Here is a 17,285-nt window from a genome sequence, read left to right as displayed (position 1 = left end):
TTGACGCGCTTTCATACACTCGGATTTTTTCGCTGTCCTCTTTTTTTTTTTTTCATCTTCTCTTTCTTTTTCCTACCTCATTCGCACAAACGCCCTGCAGGCTTTTTTCTCGGTAAAACGTTAATTGCCGCTTTTCGATCACGAAGGTACGAACTCGGTCCTCGCCAATTTTTCTCTCCCGGCTATCCGCACGATCGCTAGCCGTGCTTCCTGGCCTGCCTGGCTAGGGTATATCCTCGGGGGAAAAAAAAAAAAAAAGGGGGGGGGGGGGGGGGGGGGGCTCACGCTGGAACTCGTCCGTTATCGTTTGCTGCTATTTTCCCACTTCTTTTTTTGTTTATCATCCAGATAAATGAAGTCGTTCGTCCGGTCTCGCGTGCAAGCGATTGATTGCCCTAAGTTACTTAACGGAATAAAATGAAAATGAGTCTCCGTTTTCATCTGCGCCCATGGACGGGGCAGGGAAGTGTATACACTTTGTAAAGTGGTCGTGTATTAGACGATACCTATCGCATGGTTGTAATTCGAGCGTCGCTCGTTTATGGCGCGTCTGCAAGACGCCCGCGTACAGCCCTAAAGCTGTTCGCCTAATAAGTGTGTAGTACCTCCGTTTCAATCTCCCTGAAATTTTTCGTTCTCTGTCTCTCTCTTTATCTCTCTTCCTCTCGTACGTGCGTCCGATGTATACAGATAGCTTGGCTGTATAGTCCTATATCAGCACTGTAAAGCAATCGCACCAGGTACAGTATCAATAAAGATACCTAACCTGTATCCCCGTTCGTATCGCGTCGGTAACACATTGTCGTCGCATTCGTATATAGTATTTCTGTCGTGTCAGCTTCGCGTTAGCATCGTGTATAGGCATTGCACTTGGTTTTTTTGATTGACCAATACTTGGGGGGGGGGGGGGGGTGGCATTGGAATGCGTTTGCAGTATTGTGTCGGCCTGCTTTTCCGAGACTTTTGATTTCGATTCGCATGTGAGGCGATGGAAGTGACAGGAAATGAGATCAAATGAAAAAAATATATATAATAACGACGATTGATCTTAGCAGTGACGTTCCTGAACCAATAAAATGTGTGAAGACGTGAGACGCCTGCCACAATGAAGACAGGAATACGCATCCAGGCGCAACAAGAATGTTAACGCCAAGATGAAGTGGAAGGAAATGATGATGATGATGTTGATGAAGGGAGTAACCGAATGTAGGATGGTAGTTTCGTTGATGTAATATCTGCGCTGTCGCACTCTTGGCATTATACATTCATCGTATCAGTACCACTTTATCGTATCGGTATACCATCGTATCGGTACCACTTCTTGCATACTATATACGTTATAGAGCTGTTCGCTCACCTTCTCGTTTTGGTAGGCGGTGACTGCGATGAAGCCCGTTTCCTTGAACACGTACGTCCTGAAGGTGCTGTAAGGCAGCTTGAGGATGTCGTTGGCCCGTACCAGGTGGAACCGCGGCTGGTACTTGTGCATCGAGTTCAAAATGGTCTGCATAAAGAAGAAAAGAAGGACGAAGAGATTCATCAGTCTGCTACGCTCTCACAATTGCTTGCGAACTGTATGTACAAAAGCAGAGCCTTCCGGGACAAGGAGAAATGCATGTAGCTATCATATATTCTCTCGTTGAGCAAGACACAGCACAGCGACCGCATCTGTAGTGGGCGGGGGAGAAAAATCTGAGATCAATGAAAGGCGCAGGGGTCAACCAGAGTAACTTTCCGATTGGCTACTCTGCACTGGGGCAGATGTACGAACGCTGAGGAAAAAATGAGATGTCTTCATATCCTCATAGAATATCCCTTAATATGAATCATGTCATAAGAGAAGTATGAAGAGGAAATATATTGAGGCGGGCGAGTTGTTTAGGATTCATTTTAATCCTGTAACAGAGTGTAACAGGAGCATGAAGAGCGCCGAGTTGCTCTAAAAGAGCTACGACCTGTGTTTTTTTTGAAGGGAAAATATTGAGGCGGGCGAGTTGTTTAGGATTCATTTTAATCCTGTAACAGAGTGTAACAGGAGCATGAAGAGCGCCGAGTTGCTCTAAAAGAGCTACGACCTGTGTTTTTTTTTTTCTTTTTCTTTTTCTTTTTTTATAGCATCGGCACCGCGCATTCGTATAAGTCCGTCATTTAAGTAAGTAAAGCTAAAGAGTACAGAGCAAGCTTAGCAGTTTAGATTCGTAGGGCATCCTTTAAAATCCGCATTCATTTGGCGGGAAAATCTTGACTACTATACTGGGGAGAACGTGGAGACCAAACTTCTCTGTCTTGAATTTCGAACCAACACCTCAGCGCTGCATGTTGTATGCAAGTGTAACGTCCTGAATTTCAATTCATTTCCATGTATTTAGCGCTTCGCCAAACTTGCCACAGACTGAGTCTTTGGTGCATTTATGCAAAGCAGTCGTCCTTTTTGATAAACGATTCAGTGGAACTGAGTATATGCTGTAAAAATCCATGATGCGGGAGCTTCTCCGCGGCGTAGCCGTCCAGTTTTAATTTTTTTTACAACTTTTCTAGCTAGCTAACCTCCTCACCTGGTAAGAGTGGCCTTTTAGCTATTATACAGTAGCTTAGTTTACTAATACAGCTTAACACGGTTGTATAGTTTCCGTTCAAGCAGGACCACAATAGCAGGGTTAGTAGTAAACTTCACTGAAGAAAATGTATGCGATCTATCGGGGAGCATTACACAGATGGTATTGACTAAAGAAAAAGTGACAGGCCTGCAGGGCACATGCAGCACAGTCCCAGCGTAAGCTGTTTGAGCGGCGCAAGAGTAGCTCCAATTTCGACACCACGCACAACGTCTTCGCGGCAAAGTGTCTTCGCCTCGATTTTGACGAGAACGATCTGAACTGTCCGCCCTGCGACGGCGAGCTGCGGTTGTAATGATCTCGGCACAGCAGTCTGCTGAGCCCGATGACGCCTGGTTGTAGCCGCGCACGTAGCTCTACGATTCGCTTCTACAGCAGCGGTTCGTACCTTACGAGGAGACGCCATAACGTGTACCGAAGAGGTACCTAGGATACGTGGCGCACATCTAACATCGGCATAGCGTTGATTGCGCACCTCGTCTTAATCGCATCGCGTCTGAATCGCATCTCGTCGCACGCGGCGGTTGCAGGCACGTTAACTAGATGGCGCCACCATAATGGTGGAGGCTCGGGTCGTCTGCACCTGCGCGCTTGCCTATAGGGCGCGTATAAAGGGAATTTTTCTTCTGCCTAAGCGCAAGCGCTTGCGTGGCTCAGTTGTAAAGTATCCGACTCCCCCGCAGCGGGCCTGGGTTCGATCTCGGCGGAGAGCGGGTACTTTTTTTTTCGCATTTCCGGCGATAGCGGTTACGCCCCGGGGTGGCGGCGGCACCATCGCGACCAGAAACGGCTATTGGAATATGAGCCCATAACAGCTTACGCTGTAAAAAGAAAGAAACCAGCGAGGAGTAAGGAAAACCCGCTTCGCGCGAGATGCGCTCTGTCACGTTTTCGTAGAATTAAAGGGGCATTAAATGAAAGCATCACATGCACCTAGCTAAAGTGTTCAGTTAGGGCTATAAGGCGTCGAGCGCGCTAGTTATATGAGAAAGGCGCTTTGCTAAGCTGTCGTAAAGATAGCATGGCACGCGGTATTATGGACGCCATTGTGAAAACACGGTGGGCCGTCGGTGGCAGCTCGCATAACGGAACACCTCCCTTTTATATTTCCTGAATTGCAGACAACCACACAAAACGAAAAATAAGACTGAGTTGCGTTGCGTTTCAAGATGAACAAAAAATGCAGCTTGGCAAATTTAGATTTCACAAGAGCACTGATGCCAGTTTTCTTTTTTTCTTTTTTTTTGTGCCACTACATCAGCGCTATGGATGGATGGATGCTATGAGCGTCCCCTTTGAAACGGGGTGGTGTTTGTGCCACCAAGCTCTTGTTATTATTTTCCCTAATGTCCTACCCTTATTTTATTGCGATAGCAATTATATGGACACTTCTACCGGATTTCTGCCGTCGCCGTCGTCGTCGCCGTCGCCGTCACCGCGAAGTTCCCTATAGATAAAATCTTCGCCGCGCGCCGTATGCCCGAGCGGAAGCGTGCGGGGACGCGCGCTATCACGGAGAGCTGAACGCACTCAATCACCCACGCGCAAGCAAGGAAGCGGGAAGCCAGCGCCGGAGGGAGCGCGGGGGGGGGGGGGGGGGGGGGGGGCTCTTCTACGCTGCCAACAACCGCGCTCGTCGTTCGTTCGACCGCACCGTCTCTTATCTCCACACGGCTCTGACCTTTATGCGCCGTGCATTCGCCGCTCAGTTTCCGTTGCAGCGATAGACCGCACGTACCTTCGCCCGCTGCTGCGGCGTATATATGCACTTGCTGCCAGCGTTTTGACAGTCGTTGTCTGCAGTCATTCAGTGTGATCTATTCATGTTTGTTTGTGCGCGCGCTCACACCACGCTTGTTCATTCAGTTAGTAATAGTCGGGCCACATTTTCCAACGCGCGCTACACATGCAATTCTGCCCGGATCGGCAGTGCAGCGCTACAGGTGTGTCCCTTCGCACGCGCTGCCCACGGGAAGCGCTTCTCATCAACACCACCGTTTCACACGCGCCTCTCGCCTCTCGTGGTCATCGAGTCTCTCTTCATGTCGGTCTACTTACGCCGCAGCACACCTGCTTACTTAATCAGCTCATGTTTACTACAATTCATATTGCTACCAAAGCCGCTCACCTTACTTCGTATGACATTGCTGTGTTGCTATCGCATTCATTGCTTCGCCCATAGGGCGAAACTGTGACATTTTTTTGATAAAACACACAACTACAACGAACTCTAAGCATCAAACCTTTTGAACCATTACTGAGAACTCTGTTTTTGTACGTTTCGGTTGTTCGAGGTCTCCCTACTTTTCTGCGACCAAACCTCCAACCGCCTCTTACTAATCTCTATAGCGGACATCTTTACTTTCCCCCCACTATCCCTGAACCCAAGGGCTTCAAGGAGCTGGATAGATTTCTTCACATTCCAATAAAACATGGTACATCGATTCCCCAGCCTTACCGCAGCAAGCACATGCGTCTTCATCCTTGGTGTACTTAGCATTATAACTACGCGTTCTAAGGCATCCTGATCTCGCTTCGAAAAGTAAGCAGCTTCCTTTTGAGTTATCATAAATTGTTTCTTTCCTGATTTCGTTTTTTTCCTTGAGGTAGTTAGTCAGCAGGTTTCTTTTCCAATGCTGCCACCCATGACATTGTCTATTTTGTGGGCGTGCGGCGCCCTCTTGGTGCCAACTTGTGACTCAAAGCTGGCACCCAACAGACCTTGACCTCCGGGATCACCGGCTCAGTTTAACGTGTCTACGTAAAAGATCCCGTTCATCACGGGCAATTGAAATATGACGAATAATTGTGCAGCCCCTCCAATTGCGGCTTTCTTAGCAACTACGTCACTTATTGACACAGCGCAAACGTTCTTAGATTTCCAGAAATGTAATCTAAGACTCTGATTCAATGTCTACTGGAAACTAATGTTCTTTTAGGAGAAAACATTTTGTTTATATGGAACACATTTATTGGTGTGTTTCCAGCGCGCTGTCAACGCGCCAATCTCGCGACGCGCTACGACTCCTCGCAACCTCTTTCCGAAATACATGCCATTTATGTATAGCTGCGGCTTATATCCGGCATTCTTCGGTGCACATTCCGAGATGGATGTCACAAAGCCTGAAATGGATGCGCAGATGATCACGGGCTTGGCTACTACAAATATAGGTACACGTCTGATATACGTTGCACGTGAGTTTGCCGCTCTATAGTAACCGCAGTGCCTACACACGCTTTTGTTTAGTTTTCGTCACACTGCAACCATCGCTTGTATGGGCGCGGATACGGACCCCACCCTCTGGAGGGTGGGGTCCGTATCCGATTAGATTAGATTTCTTGTACTCGCGCCGGAGTTATTGATCAATCAGCAATTAACTTACACCTCCATTAGGTAACAGCGCGACCTTTTAAAGGAGGACAAAACCGCGGAACAAGAAAATAATAAGCGCTTGTCTTTGTCTTCGTTCTACAGTCTTCTCCTCGTTAAAGAAGTCGCGCTGTTATACTTTGAATCATGCAGAACAAGCTACATCAATCTTTGAAGTTTCCGCAAGGAAAAGTGGAGAAAAGAGGAAGGAGAGGAGGTCAAGAGGGGCGGGGAAGGCTCAAATTTTATTTAATCATTATCCAGCGTGCACGAAAGCAGCAGCCCTTAAGGTAATAAGGCAAAAAAAAAATTAAAATGAAGTCTGCACTGAAGCTCGCGTTCGGGATTTTTGAGGCTGCACTATATATAGACGACGGTGCCCGCCATGCCATCCCTCGACAAACGGCTCCTCTTGACTACATAGAGCGATTAACGATAATTACTATTAGCGCGACAACGACTGCTCTATATACGGCTGGGGATATGCCGCTTACGCACAGCTCAGCGAGAAAATAGTTTGACGAATAAGCTGTGGAAAATACTCAGGGTGCGTAATTCTTGGCAAAGTCGACGCGATTGCAGAGAGGTGCAGGAAGCAAGACATGCCACCAAGTCGCGCCAACATCCTGCGATGCCCTTTCGATCCCTCCTCCCTCCAACTCATTTAATGAAATCACGACACCCGAAGAACAAAAGCTCTTCCTTTTTTTTTTCTTTCTTCCCCCATGCTCACTCTGAAGACACCGAGGCCGGTGGGCTCTCATATTGACCCTTTTCCCGGCGCTCCCGTGGGCGCTGCCATGTTTGATCACGTGGTGACGCGTCCATTGCTTGCCTCAGCTGGCTCAATTGTCTCCTTGTTTACAATGCCAGCGCGTGACGCTGGTGCGGCGCAGCAAACCTCCGCTTCGACGCATATCGTAGACGGTGACTGTGTGGATGGCACGAAGCTTTGGTCACAGCTTTAGAGGACATGTAAGTGCTTTCAGAGCTCATTACACGACGAGGCAAGGCCTCGAAGTCCCCTCATGGGAGACCCATGAGGGACTTCGGTCGGATAAACTTTGCCGGATTTTTAATAAAGTTGTTTCCATCCATCCATAGCCCTTGTCCAAACGGCACGAGCAGCGTATACGGTGTTTGTACTAAAAGCGGGGCTAGAAATGTATTCCAAGCTCTACAAACTTTACGCTTATGAATTAAATTAGGACCATGTGCTCTTCCTTCTTTATTTGGCAAACATTTTGAAGCAGGGGCTTGTCATGTTTCTGACTAAGTTCCTCGGTGTGGCCACTATCTCACTGTGTCATTTTCAGCCTAATTGCTCGCGGTTGTACTCTGCTGTAACAGATTTGTTCTTGCTGCGCACAAAGCTTTTAATGTAAATTTTCTGTACTTTGTGGTAGCTTGTAGCAAAGACGTGTTATCGCTAGTCCCTCGCTTACTCTGTGGGCCGTCACGAAACGTTCAGCTTCCAATATTCGTGTCTTGTCGGTATATATAGTCGCCGTCCCTCATGCTTCGGCACATTGATTCAAGTGTGCGACCATTCACCTATTATTGACACGTTGGCGATAGAGTGGGCATAAGTTTTCTTGCGAGTAGGGGTGGCTGTGTGTAAACGTGCGAGAAACTTACCATGTCAGTGGCGCTACTTCCTTTTGATACGAGCGGTACTCACTCTTATGTGCCGACGTTCCGGAGTTGAAGTCACTTCTTTGGAGGTTAGCTATACAGTGCTAGCGGATTAGTTCCTTTTTTTATCCTCGAGAAAAGCTGTGCATTGCGAAGGGACAGCAACACAGGCAGTCCTTATGTAGCAGCGCCAACGCAGGTTGATTTCATTCCTTAATATGCGAATCACTAATTTAGCAGCTAACTACCACACACGTCTGCCCTTTATTGTTACACATTTTACAGCATGTATTGGGCACAGAGCATTAGCGAACAACCAGTTGCATTTCCGACGGCTGATCGCACAGTAGCAGAGCAGAAGCAGTAATGGTTTCGTATTCGAGCGCATTCGCTGAGGCAACGTATGGCGCGTAGCCGAAAGAGCCATCTCGTTCCTCTAAAGCAAACTGCTCCGCGAAAAGGGTCAATACACAGTCGCACTCCCTCTGGTGGCAAAAGAGCTGACGCCAAAACGTCGGCAACTGTATACGCCGCAGGCTTCGTTAGAGCCTCGTAATGAGACTGCGAACATGCTGGTCGTCTGCGAAATTATTTCGTACGCTCACCGAAGGAAATGGTCCTCGCCTCGACCAATAGAGAGAGAGAGAGTGATAGAACAGAGAGAGAGGGAGAGAGGAGAAAGCAAACACTGCGCGAAGACAAACCGCAGCGCAGCTGCGAAAGCCTCGCCTCCTGGTCATACACTTTTATGCAGTCGACGCGCGCCTACACGCACCCGGACGCTCGCAGTAGATATATATACGCTCTTCGCGGCCACGGAGGGGGGCTTTGCTAATGAATTCCATTTTTTGACAGGCAACGCCGGTGGGGCCGTTATTAATGACCCTGCGCGCGAGCCACGGACTCGTGGACGACGTCCGGTCCCAAAGTCCGTCCGCGGGGCTCTCCCATTAGGACGCGTAATACACGTCACGGGGGAAAGGCTGCTGACCACAGAGAGAGAAAACGGCCTGGCCAGTTGCTGAAAACGATTCGCGTTTCTGTGCGGAGGTTTACTTTGCTTTCAGCTGTCTCACTTCGTCTATCTTCGCTTCGGTGGAGGTTTTCTATATGCTGTACGTCCTGCGAACGGGAAGACGACGTGAGAGAGCTGGACGCACCGAGAATTATTATTTCCGAGCGGTCAGTGGCACGCTCAGTTCGTGGAAGGAAACGCAACGCTGTCCAATTCACCGAAAGGTCGCCTGCGTATGGTACATACAGAACTGCTTATGTAATCGCGGATAACTATAATATACCTGTGGCAATGAAAGGACAGCTAAGAGGGCAAAACAAAGCGCGCACAAGTAAAAGTGCTCCTGAAAAAAAAAAATCTCACCGCCCATATGCACCCCGTACAGATGGTAAACCGAGCTGAAATGTGCGGCCCCGGTGTTTATCCCTAGGTTAATTCCGATGGTTCAATAAAGTCTTCCTCAATTATTGGTTACGTCTTTGTCTAGCTCGGCCGTATAAGCCACCAGATCAGTCATATTAGTCATTCGTACCCTTCCATGCCAATTTTCGTATATATATACCAAGTGAAGAAGACGCGAGGTATCGATAGGTTTTCGATAGGTTTATTTCCGCCGGAGGGTTTCTGTGGTCGGACTATGCAGGAGTGCCTCAGCCTTCACTGTAAATGTCCCACATTCTCGTCCGCGTTAAATTAAGGTGGTGAAGAGAATACAAAAAGGTCCTTACTTATAAAACAACAAAGTGAGACAAAATAGACCACCGTGTGTTAAGTTTAACTTATTTTTCCGCTTTTTTCTTCTACGTTTGGTCAAATGCGGTACCTTCTTACGTGGAAAGCTACTCTGATTCAGTATCTGTTCCAAGAAATTCAAAGACACTTCAGTTTTGTGAGTATTTATGTTATGTGAACTCTTTTGTAGTGCGAACATTTATTTATATTTCAGTTAGGATTTTCTACGTGAACGTTCGTACATGTGTTTTGTGAGTTTTGTGTGTTATATGAGTTTTGACAACATTCTGAGGACAACTATCATGCAAGAGAAGAGGAGTAGCCGGCGCCACATATAGGCACCAACCTCTCCTTAAATACATTTAAATAAAAAAAAATCAAAGACCCTGTCAAACGCTAGCCTTAATACTTGGCGCAGGAAGACATGTGCAGAAGCTCCGCCCCCGTTGCTTCACCTTTATTGGCACAGAAAGTCATTCACATCATCTTTTCACTGATACAACAATATAACGCTGTAGAGAAGCTGGTGGGATTCTTATTTCCAACATTTTCAATACCACAGTCTATCTATCTATCTATCTATCTATCTATCTATCTATCTATCTATCTATCTATCTATCTATCTATCTATCTATCTATCTATCTATCTATCTATCTATCTATCTATCTATCTATCTATCTATCTATCTATCTATCTATCTATCTATCTATCTATGTCTGTCCGTCTGCGTCCGTCCGTCCGTCCGTCCGTCCGTCCGTCCGTCCGTCCGTCCGTCTGTCCGTGTGTCTGTTCGTGTGTGTTAACCGCGATTATTATAACCCCGACCACGATAGATATGATATAGATGCATTTTCGTTGCAGCTTTCATAGGAAGAAGTCAATTAAGGAAGCTTTGGTTAGCCTGCGAATTTACAGACAGGGCTGCTCTTTTCATCGTCTTCTAATTCTTGTCGCCTTCAAGAGGTTAATCAAGCGCGCCTTCTATGATTCGGTGCACCCCAGTTTAACCTACTGGGTCGAGTGGTCCACATCACTGAAGAGGAGCCTATCCGAACATTACATAGCTCCAGATTGACGCATACGTTTCGTCGTGTTGCCGATGTATACCCCGATACCAAAAACGTAGACGGAAGCGTCAGAAATGGTGGCGACATCTCGCGACAATGTGTGCAACAATGGCGCACAGCCAATATATGAGCGACTAGGTTTATTTTCTGTCATAAAGGTGCGGGCGTGGACATACTGGTGTTACGCCCTTATTGTTATATTTCTTTCAGGAAAAAAGCCATTTCATTAACGTATCTAACGAACTCTTGCCGAACGTAGTGTCAAACGACGCAGCAAAGATCGCCGACGTTCACGTCTACTACTTTCGGTCCAGCTAAGCCAAGGCTCTAATTCAGTTGCCTGGGAGGGGGGGCGTAACGACGCACTTTTGAGTCCATCCGCCTGGACCAATTCGAGCTGCAAAGATGGCGCATTCGACACGGCGGCGGAATTCTGCTATGTCCGGAAGAGCCCTCCGGTTTAGTGTGAGGTACGTGGCCAGGGGAAGAGAAGTATAAACTGAGCCCCACCATAAATTGTATAAACCACCCTGCAACACATTCGCGCATGCGGCTAACGTTCTATGCGCACGCCATTTATAAGACCGCTCTTTACTGTCTATTTGTGTACGCAATACGGTCCCCAGAAATGCGGAACACGAGGTGCGAGAGACTCCTAGCCGCAACGCTGGAACTCTTGGCGTCAAATTTTACAGAAAAAATGCAGTTATTAATTAGAATTTGATCACTATTTGAAGAAGGCCCATTTGGAATCAACATCGAAAAGGTCGAGCTCTGTGGTATTAAAGCTCTAGGTTCCAGAACAATTTGAAAAATTTGAATGGGATCTCATTAAAATAAATCGTGCGTTGTGTCACGTCGTCGGCTGTATCTGTCGGCATGCTGTTGCAAGTGCTCAACTGCTGAGCACGAGATCGCGGGATCGAATCCCGGCCGCGGCGGCCGCATTTCGATGGGGGCGAAATGCAAAAACGCCCGTGTGCTTGTGTTCTAGTGCACGTTAAAGAATTCCAGGTGGTCAAAATTAATCCGGAGCCCTCCTCTACGGCGTGCCTAATACACATATCTGCTTGCAACTTACGAGCCTGTGTGCACCAAACGTCTAAAAAGAAGCGTATATTCCTCGCAGGGGACGTATGCAGGGACACTGTATAAAACATTATCGCCTAGTAGAGTTACTGCATAGGCTCCCCTTAGGGAGCCTATGCATGAATACCGCCTAGTGGAGGGCAGCGCCGCTCCTTGATCGCAACCTTCACTCAACATGATTAAAAAAAAAAGGGGGGGGGGGGGAAGAACTCCAATTTCGCAATCACGTCCTTTAAACGTACCCTTTCGGCCGCTCGAGAGACAGTGTGGTGCTCAAACAATTTCTCATCGCAGCAATCGCCGAGGAGGTTAATAGGTGGATGCGCGGTGACCGCTTCATCCAAAGGGCGGCGCCACCGTTCTGTAGGCCAATTGCATGATGTAGGGGGGGGGGGGGGGGGTTCTCAATTGAGTGTACCATCATCAGCCTATATTTATGTCCACTGCACGGACGAAGGCCTCTCCCTGTGATGTCCAATTACCCTTGTCATGCGCTAGCTGATTCCAACTCGCGCCTGCAAATTTCCTAACTTCATCACCCCACCTAGTTTTCTGCCGTCCTCGAATGCGCTTCCCTTCTCTTGGTATCCATTCTGTAACTCTAATGGTCGATTGGTTATCCATCCGTATTCACCGGTTATACACCGGTCCACCAGTTATCGGCCGGTGGATATACGTATTCGTAATTGCGGGCTTAACGCTACTGACAATATATATATATATATATATATATATACCCCGCTGGAAAGGATAGAGAGCTCGGTTCGTCACATCGCGTCGAAGTGCTGGAAAGAACAATTTCGTTGACTCTATATGACAGGCCTGATAAATGTTGACGTAATTATATACTGTTAAAGGGGAAGTGACAATGCCCAGGCAGAAACACTAGCAAAATAATGATTACAGCACTCGAGGTTACATTTCACGAACTTCTAACCAAAAAGCAAATGAGCACTTAAGTGACAACGATGCGGCAGTCACGGCTGGCGGTTGTCGAATGCAATCCTGCACTGCTGCTCACGTACGTCAGCCCGGACTGTTTATGCTCCCGTCATCGTAAGTTCAAGTCGGTTCGCGAATGTATACCACCGCGTTCGCGACGTACGTACAATGTGATTATAATAGAACCATCTCGCTATCTCGCTACCAACGATCACCAGCCAAAAGTAAAAATGACATGCATGCGGCAATATACTCACAAATCCATGCTTGTCGGAGATGTTGTTGGTGAGCTTGAGCTTGTGGAAGGAGACCACTTTCTGCATCCACTGTTCGCCCGTCGCTGGAGAGTCCGGGTGGATGTACATCCGTTTGGGCATCTCGGGGTCAGCCTTGCCGGCCACGACCCATCTCCGGTTTTGGAACTTGTACCGGCAGTCGTCGGCGGCCACGATGTCCATCAGCATGATGTACTTGGCCTTCTTGTCTAAGCCGGACACTCGCACCTTGTAGGCGGGGAACATCCTCCTGCGCGCAAAAAGAGCGGACGAGGTCAAAGCGTGACACAGTCATTCTTATATACGAAACTGTACACGAGACGATCAACGTTGTGATTCACACGACTTGCAAGGACGTCGCTAACTCGTGCAACAGGGCCGTATAGTAATCGCTAACTCGTGCAACGGCCGGCCTTTATCGACGCATGCTACCGAATACCTCCGTTCTTTATGCTAGTATATAGGTGCTGACTGATGACAATATTGAAAAACAGAGTAAGGACAGAATAACAAATAACAACATGGCACAGTGTTTTCAATCAAATGACAGGGGATTTATTCCGGCGATTGCATCTATATATCAGTTACCGGTTAGGTCGTCTTTCGACCTTAAATTATTGCTCATTGATTGACTATACTTCACCGATTGATCGACAGAGTTTGAAACCCCTAATATATAACACGTTATAAACATTATATGACATGCGACTGAATAACACTATATAATTGTTTGGTTGGTCGGGTGGTTAACTGATTGATTGATTGATTGATTGATTGATTGAATGATGAATGAATGAATGAATGAATGAATGAATGAATGAATGAATGAATGAATGAATGAATGAATGAATGCGGTGAGCCATTTGCTTTCAATTATATAAGTGTGACTAAGACCATTCACTCCTGCATAAGCCATTAGTACACGTGGCAGTTCCTTGAATACGAAAACAGGCTTGATTTTCAGAAAATAGAGAGAGATAATTCTCTACGCACTCCATGAGAGCTACACAAACACCTCTCGTAAAGTAAATTGCGTTCTTTCTTCGATTTCAAGCCACATATATACGAAGAGGGTCATGTACACCGTAAGGTGGTTTTGTATCCTAATTGCGCAATGTACCACACAATACGATCGAGTATGTGTTCTTATCCAATATGAATACAGGATGAAGATCAGCAGCATGGGGTTCGCGTACACTCCACACTTTTTTTTTCCTAAGCAGTTTTGTTTTATCTGCATCAACGAAAATGTAGTGGTCGTTACGGAAGAGAATCATTCCTCACCACAGATACCGCTAGATATCTTGATATATAGTACTCTATATATAGTACTATATATATAGTACTATAATAGTACTCTATATAGTACTAATATAGTACTATATATAGTACTCTGGGGCAGTCAGAACTCCACGCATCTCCATCTGATGATCCGACGAAGCACGATGCTGTTTAGCTTCGGTGATCTCACAATAGCCGGCGTGCTAAACACAACATGGCTGGTACGTAAGGCAACCCCCCCTCCCTCCCCCCTACATTTAAAAAAAAGAAAGAAAGGTACAGAAAAAGACGAACGAACGTAATTTTCTATCCACTACAACTGCCTCGCAGGTATGTAGTAAGCCGAGTTGCATGCACGATGTATTGAAGCGAATAAAGACTTACGGGATGTGCACAGACAGGTATACTTCCATGCGCGGGTACCTTTGTAAAGGCCGTTTACACGTTCGCGTACTGCAACGTCATCTGGTACCCGCCACCTCGACTAACGGTATCAGAATCGACGCTGCCTCTAACTTGCTGCATCTGCCGTTCAGCTGCTGAAGAGCTGGCAGTCTGAGACCGACAGGGATAGGAATTGTCTCATAGGCAATAAGCTTGCTAAGCCAATGCAGCAATTTCGACATGATAATGGTCACGATGCTTTTATTTAAACGCCCATCCATGCCGCAGGGCAAGGTACTCGAAGGAAAGGAAAGTAAGGACTCCGAAAAGTAATCCGACATTTTGATTAGGCTGTCGGGCAGGGTAGCCAACTAGAAATACCTCTTGCTAACCTATCTGGCATTTTCTACGTCCTTTATCTCTCTGTTCTCCCCTTTTCGTCACCCCTCTCTTTTTTCTCTCCGCTTCTTTCCTTCTTTTCGTCCCTCTATCCCTTCTCTCCCTGCGCAAAGAAGCGAACTGAACGAGCGTCTGGTTAATTTCCCTACCTTTAGATTGCTAAAAAAAAAGAGTTAATGAGGTCCCAATGTTGTGGCCCCATACACAAAGGAGTATCGAGACAGCACTGGACCAAAAGGAACTGTTAGGACATATGTTGTTTACCTAAATGAACACCTTAATTTATATTTTAATGCGTGAGCTTTAGGAGTGTCAAAGCGGAATAACGTGGTCCAGACTGATCTGCACTCCCGTTAGTAGCACTTCAGTCCTCGGAGAGGCAGGACGTTTGTCGAGTGAGCGCCTGAACAACACTCTGGAATGTGGTGGACGTGGTTTAAATCATAGATCCGGGGTCTTATTAATGTGAATGCCTGCATCTTCCAGTAAGGCACCTGAAGAGGTCGAAATGGACTACCTGCCCTATGTATTTTTATTGAATACACAGGAAGTAAAATACGGAGAACGAATGGCTAGCATACACAATAACAAAGTAAAATAAATCGACTCAACTGCCCGTGTCTGAAGAGGATTCGCATCTCCTTGGTCTCAGCTAGACATTACTCCGAATTGATGGAAGCCAGTTGCACTGTTATTTCTTTTTCGCTAAAACGTATTGTATCCTCGCCTCAGCCATCAAAACACTGCCTTGGCAAACTATCGACATTTTCCAAAACGCATCCAACAACTACTATTTCAAATCTGTCTATCTCCCCATTTTGGTTTTCCTTTCACATAAAAAACGCTTTAACGTGTTCTCCAGACTTGTTGCCTTCCTCGCTCAGTTATTTTAAAACTTCTTCAACCGCCGTTTCGACGGGGTAACTAACGGAACAACATAGCGGGTTGCAGTGGTCACGAGAAGATCAAGTATAGGTGGTTCCACCGCTTACATCTGCTACAGTGACTCATCTTATTCGTGCGCCGCTCACCTCGATAAGCGAAATGTTCAGCCGCGTCGTCCTGGCCTATTTTACTCGTTTCTAAGTATCTACTCGACTGTTCTGAAAAGGCGATTGCAAAAGCTCACATATGAGCCCCACACGCGTTCGGCCAATTACGCGCCATCTCTCAATACGCCGCAAGGGGCAACAAGCAAGAACTTCCACGATTCGCGCACTCCTTCGCATTTGAAAACACGGTGCACAGTGGTTCCGTCAGAAAGAACGCAAAAAAGAAAGAAAGAAAGAAAGAAAGAAGGAAAGAAAGAAGGAAAGAAAGAAAGAAAGAAAGAAAGAAAGAAAGAAAGAAAGAAAGAAGAAAGAAGAGGCGGATATATCAGAGACGCGCAGTTGCACCGAGAACCAAGTAAATCGGTCTCTCTCGCGCCGTGATCGCAGCTTGATCGTCCAAACTGGCTCTTCTCCTCCTTCTATGTCCACTCCCGCAACGCACGCCGCAAACACATAATCCTCCGGCCCGGCGTATCCGAGCGTGTCTGGTGGGCATATCTGTATACACGCGTGGTTAGCGGCCGAGCGATGGCTCTCTGCCCAGCTTCGCTCAATCACGGCGCTCTTCTTTCTTCGCTGTTCCGTTTCTTGCAGCGCTGAAGCGAAAGCAGATGTATAGCGAAGAAGAAGAAAGAAGAAAGGCCGGACAAATAACGAATGCTCGCGAGGCTATACGCAATCTCCGCCATTCCTTGGGTTTTACGTCGATAGATATTTGACCCGAGAACGGAAGAGGCCGCCTTTCTCCAGCGCGTGTCCGCGTGTGCGTGTCGTGCGTGTATATACCTCCGACGTGGCCCGCACCTTCGCGAAGAGGAGGAGGAAATGAAAAAGGCAGCAAAGATCGAGGTAAATGGTGGGAAAAAAAGAAAAAGGGGGAATTCGCGGGCCGCTTTATGAGACAGCTCCGGAATAATAACAAAGAGAGAACTGCGCCGGCGCGGCGCGCTTTCAGGCCACATTAGCTCAAGTCGAGCGAAAGCGACACACATGCGGCGGCGGCGGCGGCGGCGGGAGCAGCGCGAGTGAGCTAGCGGCGTTCCCTCTTGCGTCGCCGGGACCTCCTGCGGCGGCGCGCGCCGCGCGCTTTGCGGCGAATGGAAGCGCTCCGCGGAGCCGGAGCGGTTGAGCGGCGCTGCCGCGCGGAGTGGAAGTGCGCGCGTGAGCACATTAGCGCTGGCATCGCAGTTCTATCTGAAGCCTTCTCCGCAAAGCTGCCTTCAAGTCCAGTACATAGGGCATAGCGCTTGGTGCATGCTGAGTATGTACGAAAATGTTTCATGGCAAACCCCCTGTTAGAACCCGCCCTCTGAAAATCAGGCATATTTCTGGAGAAGAACCAAAACAAATGAAAAAAAAACAACTCTGAAAATCAGGCATATTTCTGGAGAAGAACAAAAACAAATGAAAAAAAAAAAAGACGGTGAA

General features: G+C 47.3%; 1 protein-coding gene across 1 annotated transcript in view; it reads right to left on the bottom strand.

The window, feature by feature from the left end:
* Positions 1-17,285, bottom strand: part of LOC119445901 (optomotor-blind protein-like) — a 139,452-nt gene that overhangs the window by 59,350 nt on the left and 62,817 nt on the right. The window contains 2 exon segments of the mRNA XM_037710198.2: positions 1,358-1,504; positions 12,724-12,991. Of these exon segments, the coding sequence (XP_037566126.1) occupies positions 1,358-1,504; positions 12,724-12,991 (415 nt within the window).

Source organism: Dermacentor silvarum, chromosome 3, assembly GCF_013339745.2.
Source record: "Dermacentor silvarum isolate Dsil-2018 chromosome 3, BIME_Dsil_1.4, whole genome shotgun sequence".
NCBI classification, from domain to species: Eukaryota; Metazoa; Arthropoda; class Arachnida; order Ixodida; family Ixodidae; genus Dermacentor; species Dermacentor silvarum.
Note: the sequence above shows the minus strand (reverse complement) of the source record. Positions and strands in the feature narration are given on the sequence as shown.